General features: G+C 52.4%; 1 protein-coding gene across 1 annotated transcript in view; it reads left to right on the top strand.

The window, feature by feature from the left end:
* Positions 1 to 18,147, top strand: part of MAEA (macrophage erythroblast attacher, E3 ubiquitin ligase) — a 182,014-nt gene that overhangs the window by 128,229 nt on the left and 35,638 nt on the right. The window contains exon 2 of the mRNA XM_050790740.1: positions 3,531 to 3,622. Coding sequence (XP_050646697.1) covers positions 3,554 to 3,622 — 69 coding nt within the window. The 5' untranslated portion in view covers positions 3,531 to 3,553. The remainder of the gene's footprint in view (positions 1 to 3,530; positions 3,623 to 18,147) is intronic.

Below are 18,147 nucleotides of genomic sequence, written 5' to 3'. Positions count from 1 at the left end.
TTGCAAGCCACTCCCATGGTGGACTCTGGCATCCAGATGAGGGGAACACAGTGGCACCCAGGTAGGGGTGCCGTGATCCTGAAGCCCTAGAGGGGGTGTTACAGAGTGCTAATGAGCTCTTTTAGTTTGCATCCTGATGGACCGCGGTGTGTCAACAGCTCTGTCAGCCCCTTGCCCTGCATTGGCCCACAGCTCCAGGGCTGGCTCAGCCCCGCTGCTGCTTCTGTCACATGGGGTGGCTGCCCTCCACTGGCGAAGGGCAAAGGGTCACAGTGTTACAGCCTTCTCTGTACTTATGTTTGGTGCATCCTGAGCTCTTGTCCCATGTCCAAGAAGGATGATGATATATTGACAATTGAAGGGTGAGGAGGATGGAGAAGAATTTTATTGAGTGACAAAGCAGCTCTCAGTGGAGCAGGGATGTGAGGGTGGTCCACCACCTAAAGTTGGGTGGTTTCTCTCTCCATGTGGCTGGGTTTGGGGTTTTTATGGGCTCAGAATGGGGAGCGCACACTGACTGATTTGTGAGTATGCAAAAATGGCTAAAACAAAGACATCATTCAAAGGTGGGGACAACAATGTAAAAAACCAATTGGGGCCAGGCACGGTGGCTCACGCCTGTAATCCCAGCACTTTGGGAGGCTGAGGTGGGCGGATCACAAGTTCAGGAGATTAAGACCATCCTGGCTAACACAGTGAAACCCCGTCTCTACTAAAAATACAAAAAAAATTGGCCAGGCATGGTGGCGGGCACCTGTAGTCCCAGCTACTAGGGAGGCTGAGGCAGGAGAATGGCGTGAACCTGGGAGGCAGAGCTTGCAGTGAGCCAAGATCATACCACTGCACTTCAGCCTGGGTGACAGAGCAAGACTCCGTCTAAAAGAAACAAAAACCAAACAAACAAAAAACCCATTAGGGAAGGGTAGGTATATGTAAAATAGGTGGTGGGTGGGGACCAATCAGAGGAAAGAATGCCAAGCAGGAAGACGGGTTCCCAATCCAGTCCATGGATTTACCTGGGACTTGTAGGTAGGCTTTAAACTGTCTTCAGCTTGAAGGTTGCATTTCACTGGGTAACTGCTCTGCCTTCTGCCGCTATTAATGGGAAGGGAGGGTCGGACGTGCCTCAGTATCCCCTCCTCCCTTTGGAGTTCAGGCACAAAACTTACCAGCATCAACATTAAAACAGAGATCTTTTTTTTTTTTTTTTTTTTTTTTTGTGAGACAGAGTCTCGCACTTTCGCCCAGGTTGGAGTGCAGTGGTGCAATCTCGGCTCACTGCAAGCTCTGCCTCCTGGGTTCACGCCATTCTCCTGCCTCAGCCTCCTGAGTAGCTGGGACTACAGGTGCCCACCACCATGCCTGGCTAACTTTTTGTATTTTTAGTAGAGACGGGGTTTCACCGTGTTAGCCAGGACAGTCTTGATCTCCTGACCTCATGATCCACCTGCCTCAGCCTCCCAAAGTGCTGGGATTACAGGTGTGAACCACAGCGCCCAGCCAAGTCTAGCAGCTTTTAAAGATCTAGACAGGAAACATTTGCCATCTATCGCCTCTAATGGTGGCCACCTATGAGACTTCATCTACGTAATAAGAACCTTGGTCTTCACAACCCCTTTTAATCCAGATGCTCCTTTCTCTTGATTCCAGATCTTTAGATAAGAACTCTTTCAACCAATTGCCAATCAGAAAATCTTTGAATCCACCTGTGACATGGAAGACCCTGCCCTGTTTTGAGTTGTCCTGCCTTTTCAGACCAAACCAACGTAAATGTCACATGTATTGATTGATGCCTATATCTCCCTAAAACATATACAATCAAGCTGTAACTCAACCGCCTTGGACATGTGTTCTGAGGACCTCTTGAGGCTGTGTCTCCGGTCATGATCCTTAACCTTGGCAAAATAAACTTCTAAACTGATTGAGATCTGTCTCAGACACGTTTTGGTTTACAAAAGGACCCACTAATTCAAATACAGTTTTATCTTCCTATATAAGAAAACCTAGAATGAATGACCCAAAGGTTGTAGAGGGTCAAACAACCTCTCCAATGTGCAAACCTCTGCCTTATCATTCCTAAGTATTTCTGATTGTAGATGGTACTAGGATGGGATTGTTTTACCATGGAAATGAAACCTGTGTCCTTTACTTTGGGTTAATCTTGAATCCCTGGTGAAGTGAACGAAAAGTCTCTAAAGAGGACGGCAGTCCATCCAACTGCTGCAGTGCTCCCGTGTGTTACTGGGACCATCCCAGAGAGTGGCAGACACCATGTGAACTGTGAAGAGATGCAAAGAGTACAGACTGCATGCTTCCATCTACAAGAAGGTCAGGAATGCTGTTATGGGGAGCAGGGTTAGAATGATGGGGATATAGCCTGAGAAGGGGCAGGGGAGCTTTCTGTGCCATGGGAAATGTCCTAAATCTCAACCAGGACATGGTTAGATAAACGTGCAAATATGGGTGAAAATTCATTAAAGTTTTATAGTCAAGATTTGTGCACTTCACTGTAAAACTTACTTCAAATATCTAAAAGACTGGAGTCTGCAGCCACACACTTAAGGAATAACACTTTCCTTAGTCCCAACTCCTGTTTAAGTAAGACAGAGGAAGACTCCACAGTGCCGGTCGGATGTCTTGCATTCCGGCTGTAACACGTAGCAGCCTCCAAGTGGAGGTTCTCGCTTCATCGCTGTCACCTTAGATGTTTTTCCTTTGTTTAAACACCAAGTATTTTAAAAATTGTTTAGAAATGAGTTAACGTGAAACACAAGGTGGCTTAATTGGGACGTCATTTCCTAAGTAATGAAACCTAATTTCAGTTTTATTTTGGAAAGGAGGGAGGCGGGTGGTGTTTGAAACGCTGAGAATGTGAAATGGCTGAAATGAAGGCAGGGCACGACCCGGATGCCAGCGCTGCCCACCCTGCAAGGAGAGGGCGGAGAGGCCACAAGCTTCTCATGCTTCAGGAGTTTCTGTCCATAAGTCAGTTTTGGGTATTGGGCCTTTCCTCTTCCAATAAGTCGGAGGTTCCACATCAGGATTCCAGCAGCTGTAAATCGGTGAAAATAGGGCCAAAGAAATATAGTTGGCTACAGGCGTATGTGGCCAAGCGTTTTGTCGGCGTTGGCCCTGGTACCGCAGGCACGAGGGACCCACAGGGGACCACCCCGCGATAGCTCCGAGTAACTGGACGGACGCTAAGTCCCCCAGCCCGCTCAGCCGCAGCTCCACCCGCCCGGGCCGCTCTCCGCACCCCACCGGCCCGCCCCAAGCCCAGGAGCACCCCCAGCCCCGGGATCTGCGGCCTGAACCTGGCAGCGAATTCAAGGAGGAAACCGCCAGCCGGGGCTATCGTTGATTGGCTGAGCGGGAGGAAACCCGGCAGTGATTGGTTCGCGCCTTCTTCCGCCTCCGGCCGACTGTGCGGATACGATTGGTGCAGGCGCATCGGCCCGCCCCCGCCCCGCTCCGGCCGGCGCGCGCGGCGTCATTTCCCGGCGTGCAGCGCGCTCGCGCGTCCCCCGCCCGGTAATGTTTTGGCCGCTTCAAGATGGCGGTGCAGGAGTCGGCGGCTCAGTTGTCCATGACCCTGAAGGTCCAGGAGTACCCGACCCTCAAGGTGGGCGCCTGCGCCGCGCAGGCCGAGGGCAGCGATGGCGCCTCCGGCCAGTGCCCGTGGGCCGCGAGGGGCCGCCCCGGGAGGGCCAGCGGCGAGGGCGGCGGGAGCTGGGCGCGGCCTGACGGGGCCGTGCGGGCTCCTCGGGGGCGCCCGGTCCGCGCCGGGCAGGTGTGACGGGGGCGGCGGCTTTGGCCCTGCCCAGCGCCCGACTGTGGCCCCTTTGCTTGAAGAGCTGCGTGAGCCGAGCCAGCGACGACTCTGGCAGCGCGAAGGCTGGGGAATTTGGGGCTGGGGTGGAAGCCGGAGTTTGCGGGGCGTGGGATCTCTGGCGCCCAGGCAGACAGAATGCGCGGCGTGCCCGGCCGGTGCCCGGCCGCCCTCCCGGGAGCCCAGGGCTGGGAGATGCCGGGTGCGCCGGTCGCTAGGTAGGAGCTGTAGGGAGAAACCTCACGGCCTGATGGCACCCAGCGACCTTTTTGATGGGCGTCACCAAACCTGAAATACAGCTCTTGCCGTCCGGCTGCCGGTTGCGTGACCTTGGGTGGTCACCTAGCCACGTCGCACTTCTTAGAATGAAATTTGTGCTCCTAGTAGAAGGAGCCGATACTTGCTCTTTACCTAGTTAGTAGAGGATTTCATATGAAGCACCTGGGAAGGAATTCCTTAAAAGATCAAGGTCATAGCTTTCTCAGAGCTGCGGCTGAGCTTTGTGGTTCTGTGTTGCCTTCCTGGGGAGCTGCGTAGCTTTTCTCTCCTCCCAGGGCGCCCTGGTGTTCCCGTCCGTCTCAGGACAGACGGTGTGGCGACAGGTGTGGAGGATGCAATATGGCCAGGTTGCTGTGCGTTCCCCCAGCCCCAGGGCCATTCAGCAAAGGGCTGAAGAACACAGGCTGTGAGTCATCCTGCTGGGGTGTGAATCGGGCTCCTCTGTGTTCATCTTTACTGGGAGACATCAGGGCCCACTTAGTGATTGTTTATTCTTGTCAGATTTAAGCAGTGGTAGCGCCTGTGTCACCTCAGGGTGAAATGAGTGACCACTTACTGTTCCAAGCAGTGCTTGGCATTCATTAAAAGGTCCCTGCTACAGTTAACGCTGCTGAAGCCAGGCTGTGCCCTGGTGTAGCTGGTCTTCATAGGAAAGCAGAGGCAAGCTTCTCCTCCTCTTCATTATCTAGCGGTTTATTTCATATTTTAAAAAAGAAACGGGGTTTCACTGTTGCCTAGGGTGGTTTTGAATTCCAGGGCTCAATCGATCCTCCTGCCTTGGGCTGACAGGTGTGAGCCACGCGCCCGACCCACTAGTGGTTTCGCAGTGTCCCACTAGTGGTTTCGGTGCTTGCGATGCGTGTCCAGCACTTCATTTGATCCAGGAGGGGAGGGCAATGTTGTTGACATTACCAAAGGTCTAGCCTCTTGCTAGATCTCTCTAAGGCGTAGGTGGTTGGTTTTTAACACTCAGCGACATTGGTGGATCTCTGTTGGTTTAGAGATGGAGACCCTGCAGCTGAGAGAGGTATATACCAGGACATTGTGCTGCTGTTAGTAGGGAGCCTTAACCACTGACCACTTTGTCTCACGCAGTGCACCTCAAGGCCCATCAATTCAGCTAACACACAAGAAGGCTTGAAGATCAGAACCGCAGTGGTTTGTCACTTTTGGTACTGGCTGGTGAATATGGGAAACACCAGATAGGAAAGGTTTCCAGAAATCCTTTCATTGTGTATTGAAGGAACTAGGAAGGGAGATGGAAGGTCTCCAGAAAGGATTCTTCTTCAGGTCTTCTGCTGTTTTGTAATCCTGAATGTAATTTGCATTCCAGAGTGATTGCATAGCTTCTGATTAAAATAGTCATGCAGATAGTCATACAGGTGAAGAAATCTAGTGTCGTAATTCCTCTGTTGACACTTGTGTCACTACTGAGTTAAAACTTTTTCTCGTAGAAGTTTTCAGGAGTGATTCCTACTGGATAATGGAGGTGTTTTGCTGGGGAACTAGGGATCCTTGATTTAGAAGCATTTATTAGTATAGAATTAAACAGAACATGCTGAGCTCACAGCTCAAGGGCTGCACTCTTCAGTCTCCAGGAGGGGCCAGTGCGGATGTCAGAGAAGGGACTGAGGGCTGCGGGACTGGGGTTGTGGAAGGTGTGGGGTGGATGTCGTGCTTCTCCAGTTTGAGAGCGCATCCTCCTGCAGGGTGGTAGGAGCTGGCATGCTCTGGACTGGATCTTCACCTGGTAAGAATTAAACTGCTTTCCTGCCAAGTGAGCCCTCCACAGACTCACAGAGGATTCCTTCCTCTTCAGAGGGCTTGGTAGCCCTAGGTGGGTTTCAGCAGTATCACCTGGGATGTCTGCTTCCTCACAGCGTCAGGGCAGCTGGGGCTGGTGGGGCTCCTGGGTGCCTGGCAGGTACTTATTTTTCTGTTTTCCTGGTGAAGTGGGAAGAGAATGGAACAGATGTGAATTGCTGCAGTCAACATGCACTGACCTTGGGAATCTCTTTCGTCACCAGCTTCTATTTCCACCAAGGGGGTGGACCGGCCTGTGAACATTTGGGCTGGATGAGCCTTTGTTGGGGGTGGGGGGCGGCACTGGAGACTGTGCAGTATAGAATGTTTAGCAGCATCCCTAGTGTCTGCCTGCCAGATGCCAAGAGCATGCCCCCAAAATGTCTCCAGACATTTCTAGATGTGCCCTGGGGGCATACTTACACCCACGAGAATTGCTGGGCTGGATCTTGCTTTAAGGGACTTATTTCTTCCTCTTACCAAACGGAGTTGTGGCTGAGGAGGACTCACCCTTGCATCCTGGCTATGGCTGTGTCTTTTTTGCTGTCAAATGCTGTGGACGCCGTCTGGTGTAGGGTGGTGGGTAATGCCTTGTAGGGGAGGGGAAAGATGCATAACTCACCATCTTTTTTTTTTTTTTTCTTTTTTGAGATGGAGTCTCGCTCTGTCGCCCAGGCTGGAGCGCAGTGGTGCAATCTCGGCTCACCGCAACCTCTGCCTCCCAGATTCAAGCAGTTCTCCTTCCTCAGCCTCCCGAGTAGCTGGGATTACAGGCACCTGCCACCTGTAATTTTTTTGTATTTTTTAGTAGAGACGCGGTTTCGCCATGTTGTCCAGCTGGTCTTGAACTCCTGACCTCAGGAATTCACCATCTTTCAATTCAACATGCATAGGTCACCATTTTGAATTGGAAGCCCTTGTTTTCATTCTTTTGTAAAAGATTTTTTTTTTCCCCCTGATTATAAAAGTAATTTGATGAGTTGGGTACGGTGGTGTGCGCCTGTAGTCCCAGCTAATTGGGAGGCTGAGGCGAGAGGATCGCTTGAGCCAGGAGATCCAGGCTGTGGTGACCTGAGATTGCACCTCTGCCCTCCAGCCTGGGCGACAGAGTGAGACCCTGTCTCAAATAATAAATAAAAGTAATTTGTTTTTTCTTCAAGTTACCCTGCTGCACAGAGATAACTTCATTAACATTTTGGTGTATTTACTCCTACTGTTTTCCTTCAGATAGCTGAAGAAAAATAATAATTTAGAGAATTTCACATGGGTGTCTGCACGGCCCAGGGCAGGAAGCGGCGTTCGTTACCTGGAGACACTGGTCTGGACCTGGCTCCTCTCTGCGAGCCCCACCAGGGCCCGCCGTTCCTCTCCTGGAGCCCCAGCAGGGGTTCACAGCTCCAGTGAGTCCTCTCACACCCCAGGTGGTGATGCTGTCCTCTCCCCAGAGGACAGGCTGAGAAACACCGGGCCTGTGGGTGTATTCTCAGGTGTCTGAATTCTCTACAGGAAGGTTCGCATGTTCTGTCTTTGGTTTGATGACAGTCTGGTTGCCCAGGCACTGCCCTGATGCCTCACAGTCAGGGTTTGTGCCTGTGGTAGGGAGTTTAGGTGCCAGCTGTGTGCCTGAAGTTGTAACTTCTCCTGCACCTTTTGCAGTTTTCTTAACTCCATCTTGGCTGGATTTGGAAGGATCATGTGTTCTCAAGTGTGAGAAACACAGGCAAGCACGAAGTGTTTGACTCAAGAGACATACACATTGGGTTAGACCCTGGTGATGCTGTGTCTGAGGAGTCTTAGGCCAGGTCTCCACCTCTTCTGTGGCCGGCTTCTTTACGTACTTTATCTGTAGCAAAGTCACATAACCCTCCAGAATTCTCCCAGTCTCTATAGCACAGTGGAAATTCCTTCTGCCCAGAAGAGCCGTGACCTGTCCTTTGTGGCTCCCGGCTACACTCCCCTCGCCTCTCCCACCGTTCACTGGTGGTTTGGCCCTGGGCCGGCTTCCGCGGCCTCCGCGCTGGCACAGGTCTTGCCTCCCGGGCCTGGGCCTTTCCAGCTAGATGGGCAAGGCTGAGATGAGGATGTAGACTTGAATTCACTGCTAGCTGGGGGGTGGTTTTGGTTTTGTTTTTTTAAATATTATTTTTTAAACACGTTTCAAGTCAAGAAAGGGCTTTTTAATGCCTGATTCACCATAATGGCTGGGCTAGGTTGGAGGCAGTACTGATGTGAGGCCTGGAGCAACCCTGGGACCTGAGCAAGGCACCGCCGCCTGGCTGCAGAGCAGGGCTGCCGGTGCACTAGCTTCTCGCATGCCCTCCTCCGCAGCATCGATCTGAGAGCCTCCATCAGCCAGGGACGGTCAGGCCCGGTATGGTCAGGCCCTGCACGGTCAGGCCCTGGGCTACCATGACGGGGAGACAAGTAAGTTCCCTGTCTACACTGGTGGGAGGGAGGCGTCAGCACAAGTACACACAGACATTTCAGATCCTTTCAAGACACTGATGAGATTGAGGTGAATGTTGGACAGTGGCAGGAGGTGGGGGCAGGGGTGCGAGGGTGAGCCTCCTCCGGTGAATACGATATTGTGAGCTGGTTGGCAGAGCTAAGTTTTGGAGTGAGGCTCTGTGGACCGTGTTGAAGTCCTGACTCTCACCCCAGTAAGCACACAGCACCATTGGGGTGTCCCAGAGCCGTGCAGAGAGGGTCTCACAGTGAGACTGAGTGGTGGGCAGTGACTCGGTCTGTGGGTACAGGGGTCGGCAGAATGGGAGGCAAGCCCAAGGAGACACACTGGCACCAGAATGAAGAGAGGGCCGGCCGGCGCCTGTAGCATGTGACTGCCCCGTCTGCAGAGAGGCTGTGCGGCGAGCCCCACCCTCCGGGGGCTTCAGGCAGAGTGGGGATGTCTGGGTGCTGACCTAGGCATCGCAAAGCACACTTCCTGCCGGGGTAACTGCTGATGATTTTTAGGTCTGTTATTTCAGAATCGTTATAGCTAGGGGCCATTATTTTGAAAACCTGAACAAAAGAATTATTCACTGTGTTAATACCACATGTAGTGACTGTGGAGCTGAATATAGCTGAAGGAAGTGCCTGCTGTGCTGATGGCTGTGGACCTGGGTCCGGGACCCTGAGTGCTGCCCCACTCGAGGGAGGGTCCCAGAGCAGTCTCCTTCCCTCCTCCCAGGCCAGCCTTTCATACCCGACCCTCAGACTTGCCTCCTACTTTATGCTCACCGATGCCTATCATGCAGACCCTGCCTGACCTGTACCTGCTTTCACACCCGTGGTGGATGAGCCCCCTCAACCGCGCCTGTACCCCCCTCACCTGCACCTGTACCCCCCTCACCTGCGCCTGTACCCCCCTCACCCGCGCCTGTACCCCCCTCACCTGCGCCTGTACCCCCCTCACCGCTCCTGTACCCCCCCACCCGCTCCTATACCCCCTTCATCCGCACCTGTACCCCCCTCACCTGCTCCTGTACTGCCTTCACCCACGTGTGTACCCTGGTACCCGCGCCGGTACCCCCATCACCCGCACCTGTACCCCTCTCACCCGCGCGTGTACCCCTCACCCGCACCTGTGCCCCCCCACCTGCGCCTGTACCGCCCCCACCTGCGCCTGTACCGCCCCCACCCGCGCCTGTGTACCCCCCACCCGTGCCTGTGCCCCCTCACCCACGCCTGTGCCCCCTCACCCACTCCTGTGCCCCCCTCACCCGCTCCTGTGCCCCCCTCACCCGCACCTGTGCCCCTCTAACCCGCTTGTGTGCCCGCCTCACACACGCCTTTGCCCGATCACTTGTGTCTGCACTGCCCTCACCTGCGCTGCCCTCACCTGCGCTGCCTTCACCTGCACCTTTGCCCCCCTGACCTGCATCTGCACCGCCCTCACCTGCACTGCTTTCACCTGCATCCCCTCACCAGCGCCTGTGCCACCCTCACCTGCACCTGCGCTCCCCTCACTCGCGTCTGTGCCCCCCTCACCAGCACCTGTGCCCCTCTCACCTGCGCCCCCTCACCCACGTCTACACTGCCCTCACCTGTGCTGCTCTCACCTGTGCCCCTCACCCATGCCTGTGCCCCCTCATCCACTCCTCCCTCACCTGCGTCTGCACCACCCTCATCTGTGCCCCCTCACCCACGCCTGTGCCCCCCCACCCGCGTCTGTGCCGCCCTCACCCGCGCCTTTGCCCTCACACCTGCGCCGTTCCTCACCTGCACCCCCGTCACCCATGCCTGTGCTGTTCCTCACCCATGCCTGTGCTCCCCTCACCTGTGCTGCGTCCCCTCCCCCGCATCTGCGCTGTGCCCTTGCCTCGAGGCTGCTCCTGCACTTGGCTCTCCCTCTCCTGTTGGTTGGTTTTCCCATTGGCTGTGCGGCTCCCTGGTGTGCAGATGGCTCTTGAGTCTTCTTCTCGTGAACCAAACCCCTTCCTTGCCCCATGTCCTTCTCCAGCTATGACTCCCTTTCTCTGCCCCTTCCTCATGTCTCTCTTCCTGTTTTACCTCAATCAGGTTTTTGCCCCCCAACATTCCACCCAAATGCTCCTCTTGAGGACAGGATGATGCTCCTGAAAGTGGTCAGTCCACAGCGAACCCCACTGCCTTGAGACACTCCCTTCACTTGTTTCCTGTGACACCATCCTCTGGGCTCTCCCCACCCCTCACTGTATGTCCTCACATGCCTGCACTGTCTTCTCTAGTCTTGGGGGCTTTTTGTTCTTTTATGTCACCAGCCAGCCCTCCAGAGGTCGTGTGGCTTCACAGATGGTCTCCATGCTCCTGTCCCCACACTGCTGCCCTCCCCAGGCCTCTCCCTGAGGCCATCTCGGGTAGTCACCTCCTGGAGCTCTCTCCGCATGTCTGGGAGGCAGTTCACAAAGATACGATTCCAGGCGCAAAACGAAATGCTGCATCTTGGCCTTGGAGCCCCAGACAAGCCCCAGACCTGCCTTACTAAGCCAGCCTTCCCAAGTCAGTTGACAGTGATGTTCCCCTGGCACTTGTTCAGTGACAGCCCAGAACTTGGAGGTTTTCTCCATTTCTGTTTCTCACGTTTATCCTTGAGTCCATGATGGCTGCTGGGGCTGCGGCCTTCGCAACCAGGAGGAGGGTCAGGGGGAACAGTGCCGCCCTGCGTGGCCAGCTCCCTGCATGGGCCCTTAGCAGAGATCTTCTCGAGTGTTTACCTTCAGCTCATTACCCAGAGCGTGGGGCTGGCCATTTCTAGCTTAGAAGGAGCCTGAAAAAATACATACGTGTGTGTGCGCACGTGTGTATGTGCGCACGTGTGTGTGTGCGCGCGTGTGCGTGTGCATGTGTGTGCGTGTGTGCGTGTATGTGTGCGCACGTGTGTGGGTGTGCGTGTGTGTGCGCGCGTGCGTGCGTGTGTGCGTGTATGTGTGCGCGCGTGTGTGGGTGTGCGTGTATGTGTGCGTGTGTGTGCGTGTATGTGTGCGTTTGCGTGTATGTGCGCGTGTGCGTGTGCACGCATGTGCGTGTATGTGTGCGTGCGTGTGCGTGTATGTGTGCGCGTGTGCGTGCACGTGTGTGTGCGTGTGTGTGTGTGTGTGTATGGAGAGAGAGTCTGCGCCTGAGTGTGGGCTCATTGCTGCCCTAAATAAAATTGGGATGTGGTTCCTTTTGCCCTTTGTCCCTTGCCTGCCTGGTTTCCTTTGCAGCACTCGTCACAGTCTGCCGTGGTCGCCTGCATCTGTCTGTGCTTTGGTTGGGCGTCTCCTTTAGAGCGTCTGCTCTGTGAGGGCAGGGGCTGGCCTTTGTCGTCGTTCACTTCACACGCATGAGTGCCTGGCACAGGAGTCACAGTCAATGGCTGTTGGCCCAACCAATTTCTACCCCGTCTGTCTGGGAAATTCCTAAACTTTGCCTCTCACTTTTCGTCCACTTGCCGCGTTCCAGAGTAGTCTTGGTCTCACAGCCTGTGCCCTCATCTGGGTGTGGTCAGCCTCTTGCATTTCCTTTCTGCCTCCCCTCCACCCTTTGCAATGTAGCCCCAGCCCCTGCCCTTCTCTCCTTCCCATTGTTCTAGAACATTCCAGCATGGAAACCCCGCTGTGAAAGGCCCCTGCACTGGCCACAGAAGCCGCACCTAACTGCTGAGGAACCTGGTTGCTGGCCTGGAGTGGGTGCCGAGTACTGCCTGGCAGCATGGCCATGCTTCTAGAGGCATTTTAGCACCCTGTACACCAGGTACTGTTCCATATGCCACCTGTTCTCCATGAGCCCCCCGCGCTTGCCCCCATCTTGTGCTGTGCTTGTGGCTTGGCCCTGTCTTTTCCCTGCCCACTTGCGCTCACTGTCTCCTTCCCATTACTGGGAATATGTCATCTATGCTCCACCCAAGGCCAGCCTTTGTTCATGCACCAGACCCCCTGCCCCGTCCCTGTGACCTGAAGAGGCACACACCGTCTTCTGGTTAACTGTCGGCGGAACCCATGGGTCCCCTCTCTCTGAGCCGGCCCTGCCTTGGGGTCTCTGGAATTGCTTCTCATCTGGTTTTGCCCCATCGCAGTGCTATAGCCGGGGCACCAGGTAACCTCAAGACACTGCTGAGACCCATGCTGGATTCTTGCTGCCCATCTCGACCTCTCATGGGGCTAGAAGACAGCTCACCCCCTCGGGCTCCTAGAGCACCATCCTCGCGTTTCCCCGGGCTCAGTCCTTGGCCTTGGGTGTTGCTGTGAGTGTTGCTGCCTTGGTGCTCTCACAGGGTCTAGTGGACTCTTAGGACCCTCTGTGTATACTGATGACTCCCAGGCAGGTATCTTCGCAGCCCCAGAGCCCTGTGTCCAGTAGCCCATAAAACATACCCACTTGGCAAGGCACCTTGGCATTAAAATTATTATTATTTTTAGAGATGGGGTCTCACTCTGGCACCCAGACTGGAGTGCAGTGACATCATCACAGCTCACCGCAGCCTCGACCTCCTGGGCTCAGACGATCTTCCTGCCTCAGCCTCCCGGGTAACTGGCACCACAGACGCCTACCTCCATGCCTGGCTAATTTTTTTATTTGTAGAGATAGGTTCTCGCTCCGTTATCTAGGCTGGTCTCCATCTCCTGGTCTCAAGCAGTCCTCCCTCCTGGGCCTCCCAAAGTGTTGGAATAACAGGTGTGAGCCACCACGCCCAGCTCCTTGGCATATTTAGATCTGAGCTTTTCATCTTAACACCTGTTGCCCAAACCAATTCTACCAGTCTCCCTTACCTTGGTCAGGCCAGAACCTTCAGGTTGGCCTTGACGCCTCTGTTGTCGCAGCTCATGCCCAGCCCGTTGTCCCCTCCACCTTGGCGTCAGGACATGCCCAGGCCCAGCTGCTGCTGCTCTTCCCTTCTCTGCCCCTGCGGCTCAAGTCGCATCTCTCTCCGGAATACTGAATAGCCTTCTGGCTGGTCCTGCTCTGCCCATGCCCACCCCAGCTGCCCCAGCGCCAGATCCTGTCATCCTTTTGTTCTAGGAGTTTCCTGTCTTGGGGATGAAGGCCAGGGTTGTTACAGTGGCTCCCAGGCCCTTTGCCCTGTAGGGCGCTGGGCCAGTGGCCTTTCTGCCGCCGCTCAGCCAGGCCAGCATGCTGAGCCCAGGGTTTTAGTGCCACCCTCCTCTGTCTGGAGCACTCCTCCCACAGATGTCTGTGGGCCCATGTCCTCACCTTCAATCTTTGCCGATGTCCATGGTCCCATGTCCTCACCTCCTTCAGTCTTTGCTGATGTGGGGGCCCATGTCCTCACCTCCTTCAATCTTTGCTGATGTCCATGGTCCCATGTCCTCACCTCCTTCAGTCTTTGCTGATGTCTGTGGGCCCATGTCCTCACCTCCTTCAATCTTTGCCGATGTGGGGGCCCATGTCCTCACCTCCTTCAATCTTTGCCGATGTCCGTGGTCCCATGTCCTCATCTCCTTCAGTCTTTGCCGATGTGGGGGCCCATGTCCTCACCTCCTTCAATCTTTGCCGATGTCCGTGGTCCCATGTCCTCATCTCCTTCAGTCTTTGCCGATGTGGGGGCCCATGTCCTCACCTCCTTCAGTCTTTGCCGATGTGGGGGCCCATGTCCTCACCTCCTTCAATCTTTGCCGATGTCCGTGGTCCCATGTCCTCATCTCCTTCAGTCTTTGCCGATGTGGGGGCCCATGTCCTCACCTCCTTCAGTCTTTGCCGATGTGGGGGCCCATGTCCTCACCTCTTTCAATCTTTGCCGATGTCCGTAGTCCCATGTCCTCACCTCCTTCAATCTTTGCCAGTGTCCGTAGTCCCATGTCCTCACCTCCTTCAATCTTTGCCAGTGTCCATGGGCCCATGTCCTCACCTCCTTCAGTCTTTGCCGATGTCCGTGGGCCCATGTCCTCACCTCCTTCAATCTTTGCTGATGTCCGTAGTCCCATGTCCTCACCTCCTTCAATCTTTGCCAGTGTCCGTGGGCCCATGTCCTCACCTCCTTCAGTCTTTGTTGAGCTGTCACCTTGTGAAGCTTCTCTGACCCCACTGTTGAAACCGCAGCCCCGGCATCTCCCACTTCCGCCCTTTTCCCTCCTGAGTCATGACTGCTGTCTCACATGTGGTATTTGCCTGTTTCTGACCACTGGGATTATAAGCTCTTTGGGAGGATAGAGAAGAAATCAATTTTCCAATTAACAAATGAGCAAAATAATATTAAATATTATTTTGGCAATTCTGTCTAAAGCAGTAAGAATTGAAATAGAAGTAAATGTTATCATTGAGAAAGTCAGCACAATAACAGGGCACACAGTAAGTGCATGAAACCCAATCGCTGTTCTCTATACCACCGCCAGCCAGTTAGAACACATCCCATTCACCATAACCCAAAGCAGCAGAAACAGACAATCCAACAGTGTCCTTAGCAGGCAGCCTGACTGCCACGGTGCTATTTCAGTAAAGGCCTGAAGGAAGATTGGCACTAGCAGAGGATGCCGTGTTTCTGCGTGAAACCGTAATGATATCATGTTGCTCCTTTTGTGTTTGATAAAACATTTCTTATTTATAATGAAAGGGACACCAAGAAGGGCTGGGCCCTGCCAGACACAACAGCCAGGTGTGTAACTGCCAAAGTCGTGACTTTGTGGCAGAACAGCTGGCTTCCTTTGAAATATTTTACGGAAAGGTGAGGAAGGAAGCTCTGCTAATGTCGTGTATATTAACTGACATTCCTACCCACTTGCGGTCTGTGTGTCGTTTGGTTAGAGAGTGACCCAGGAATGAGGGCACTGGACTGCGTGGGGCACGGCCCTGGCTCTTCCACGCTGCTGGCTTCCAAGTCTGGTGCTGCGTTGTGTGTGTGTGTGCCGCTGTCACAGGTCACATACCCTTTCCAAAATGGATCAGTGGCTTAAAAAGGTTCCTGCAAGGAAGCAGCTGGCTAAGGCTGAGCCTAACTGGGAGTGCGGAGCTCAGGGCCAACAGTGGGCTTCCCACCGTGAACTTTGTAGGGCGCAACGTCAATCTGGTTACATCCCCTCAGAAGTTGACTGGAAGTGTCGTTTTTTTCAAGAAGCCTCTTGGGGGATTTGAAGCATTTTTGTCCTTTGTGAGCCTCCCTCAGGGTATGTGCTGTGCTTGGGGAGATTAGCTCAGGATGGCAGGAAGCCACCGTGATTACATGCCCTGCACCAGAACATGAGACTGGGCCCTCCAGGATGGAGGGTGATGCAAACTGCCACCCAGGGCTTAATCCAGCACTTCTGGCCCTGTGATGAGCTTCGTAATCACTATTTAGAAACCTCTTATGGTTAATTGCAAAAGACAAAGAGCCTCATGCCATTGGGGAAATTCTTCCTTCCTGTGTTGGTGAAAACATGATGATGACACACTAAAATGCGTTTCTTTTTGTCAGCAAATTCTGTCAGAGAAGCACGGCAAAGGCTGGAGAAGGTTTGAGGAAGCACATCCTGAAGCTGATGGCACAGTGTGGGGGCAGCGGGCAAGCAGGTGCAGACGTTTCACGCATGTCTCCACTCACGCTGCTTGCCACATTCTGTTTCAGTGACGAAATCAGGGAGGATTACTTCTTTGAGTCACCGAAGGGGAAGATGTATTGGAGAAAACGTAATTTAACATTCGCTAAGTTGAGAAATCCTGTGATTGTAAAAAGCTGTAATGCAACAAATTACTTAGGAAAAATTGGGGAGATGTGATAAATAAAAGTTTAATTATTTGGTATAACCAGATAAGATAGAACCAGAATTTAAAAGCAAATACCAAGCCAGGCACAGTGGCTTATGCCTGTAATCCCAGCACTTTGGGAGGCTGAGGCAGGAGGATCACTTAAGCCAGGAGCTCAAGGCTGCAGTGAGCTATGATTGTGTCACTGGGCTCCAGCCCGAACAGCGGCGTGAGACCCTGTGTGAATGAAGGAATAAGTAAGTGAATAAGTAAATAAAAACAAATAAGCATTGGACAAGGGACACAGACAAAATGTGTAGAAGGAAAAATATGTTAGGTTGAACCATATATAGTTGTTATTTTTGTAAGTTAAAAGTGATGACTGAATAGACCTATAACAGGTGGTTACTACAAAAAACCTCACAAAGAAAAGCCCAGGACCAGATGGTTTCACTGATGAATTCTGTTAAACATTAAAGAAGAATTTACACTAACTCTTGCTAAAAGCAGTTAAGGAGGGAGTACATCCCAACTCCTTCTGTGAGGCCAGTATCACCTTGATATAACCTTGAACCAGACAAATACATCACAAAGCCACAGACCATCGTTCCAGTTGAAAGAAATAGATGCCATAATCTTTAACAAAATCTTAGCAAACTGAATCTGGTAACATATAGAAAGGATTATGTGTCAGGACTAAGTAGGATTTCCCCCAGAAATGCAAGGTTGGTTCAATGCATGAAAATCAATGTCATGTCTCATATTAATAGAATGAAGGACAACCACCACCTAATCATCTCAATAGATGCAACAAAAGCACTTTACAAAATCCAACACCTTTTCATCATACAAACACTCCTATCCTGAAAAAACTGGGAATAGAAAGGAACTTCCTCAATCTGATGAAGGGCATCTGTGGAAAACCCACAGCTAACATCTTGCTTCATGCCAAACAGTAACACTTTCCTCCTAAGAACAGCAACAAGATGAAAGATGTCAGTTCCCTTTACATTTGGCATCATCCTGGGGGCTCTAGGACAGTTAGGCAAGGAAAATAAATAAAAGACATTCAGACTGGAAAAGAAAATGTAAAGTTGTAGTTGCAGATGACATGATCTTCTATATAGAATTCCTAAGGAATACGCTTGGGAACTGGTAGTATTAATAAACTAGTTCGTCAAGATTGCACAATACAAGATAAGTAAAAATATGTTATATTTCTTTACCTTGGAAATGATCAAAAAGGAAATTAAAATGTTATTTACAACAGCACCAAAATAATAAGATGCTTAGAAATAGCACTTACTGTTATTAAGACAGCAATACTCCCCTAGTTGACCTACAGATTCAATAGATTTTTGTGTCAAAATCTCAGCTGGCCTTTTTGTGGACATTGACAGCTGTTTTGAAAATTCATGTGGCAATGCGAGGAGCCATCTTTGAGAAAGCAGTTGTGAGGCCTGCGCTTCCTGACCTCAGCGCTTTCCACGGAGCCGTGGTGATGAAGACTGCACGGTGCTGGCGGAGGGGTCGATGCACATCAGCGGGGTGGAATCAGTCCACATGTGAACCCGTGCATTCGTGGGAACTGATTTTTAGCGAGGCTGCCAAGATAGGAAAGAATAGTGTTTTTAACAAGTGATGCTGAGATAACTAGATCTCCACAAGCAAAAAATGAAGTTGGACTTCAACCTCACACACCGTATGAAAAAATTAAAATGGGTCAGACTTACATGTAAGACCTAAAATTATAAAGCTCTTAAAGATGTAAATTTTCCTGATGTGAATTAGGCAGTGGTTTATTAGCTACACTGCCTAAAACACACACAAACATGCACATGCATAAAATAGGTAAATTGGACGATTAAAATGGGAAGGTTGTGTTTCAAAGGACACCGTTGAGGAAGTTTTGCAGACTACCGCTGTGTGCTGAGTGTCTCAGTCCCTCCAGCTCCATGTGCTTAGACCCTAACCTGCCATGGGGTGGTATTTGGAGGTACGGCCTTTGGGAGGTAATTGAGTTTGAAGGTGGTCACGAGGATAGAGACCCAGTGCTGAGATTAGTGTCCTCATAGGAAGACAGAACAGGGCGCGCT

The sequence above is a fragment of the Macaca thibetana genome, chromosome 5 (assembly GCF_024542745.1).
Source record: "Macaca thibetana thibetana isolate TM-01 chromosome 5, ASM2454274v1, whole genome shotgun sequence".
In the NCBI taxonomy this organism is placed as follows: Eukaryota; Metazoa; Chordata; class Mammalia; order Primates; family Cercopithecidae; genus Macaca; species Macaca thibetana.
Note: the sequence above shows the minus strand (reverse complement) of the source record. Positions and strands in the feature narration are given on the sequence as shown.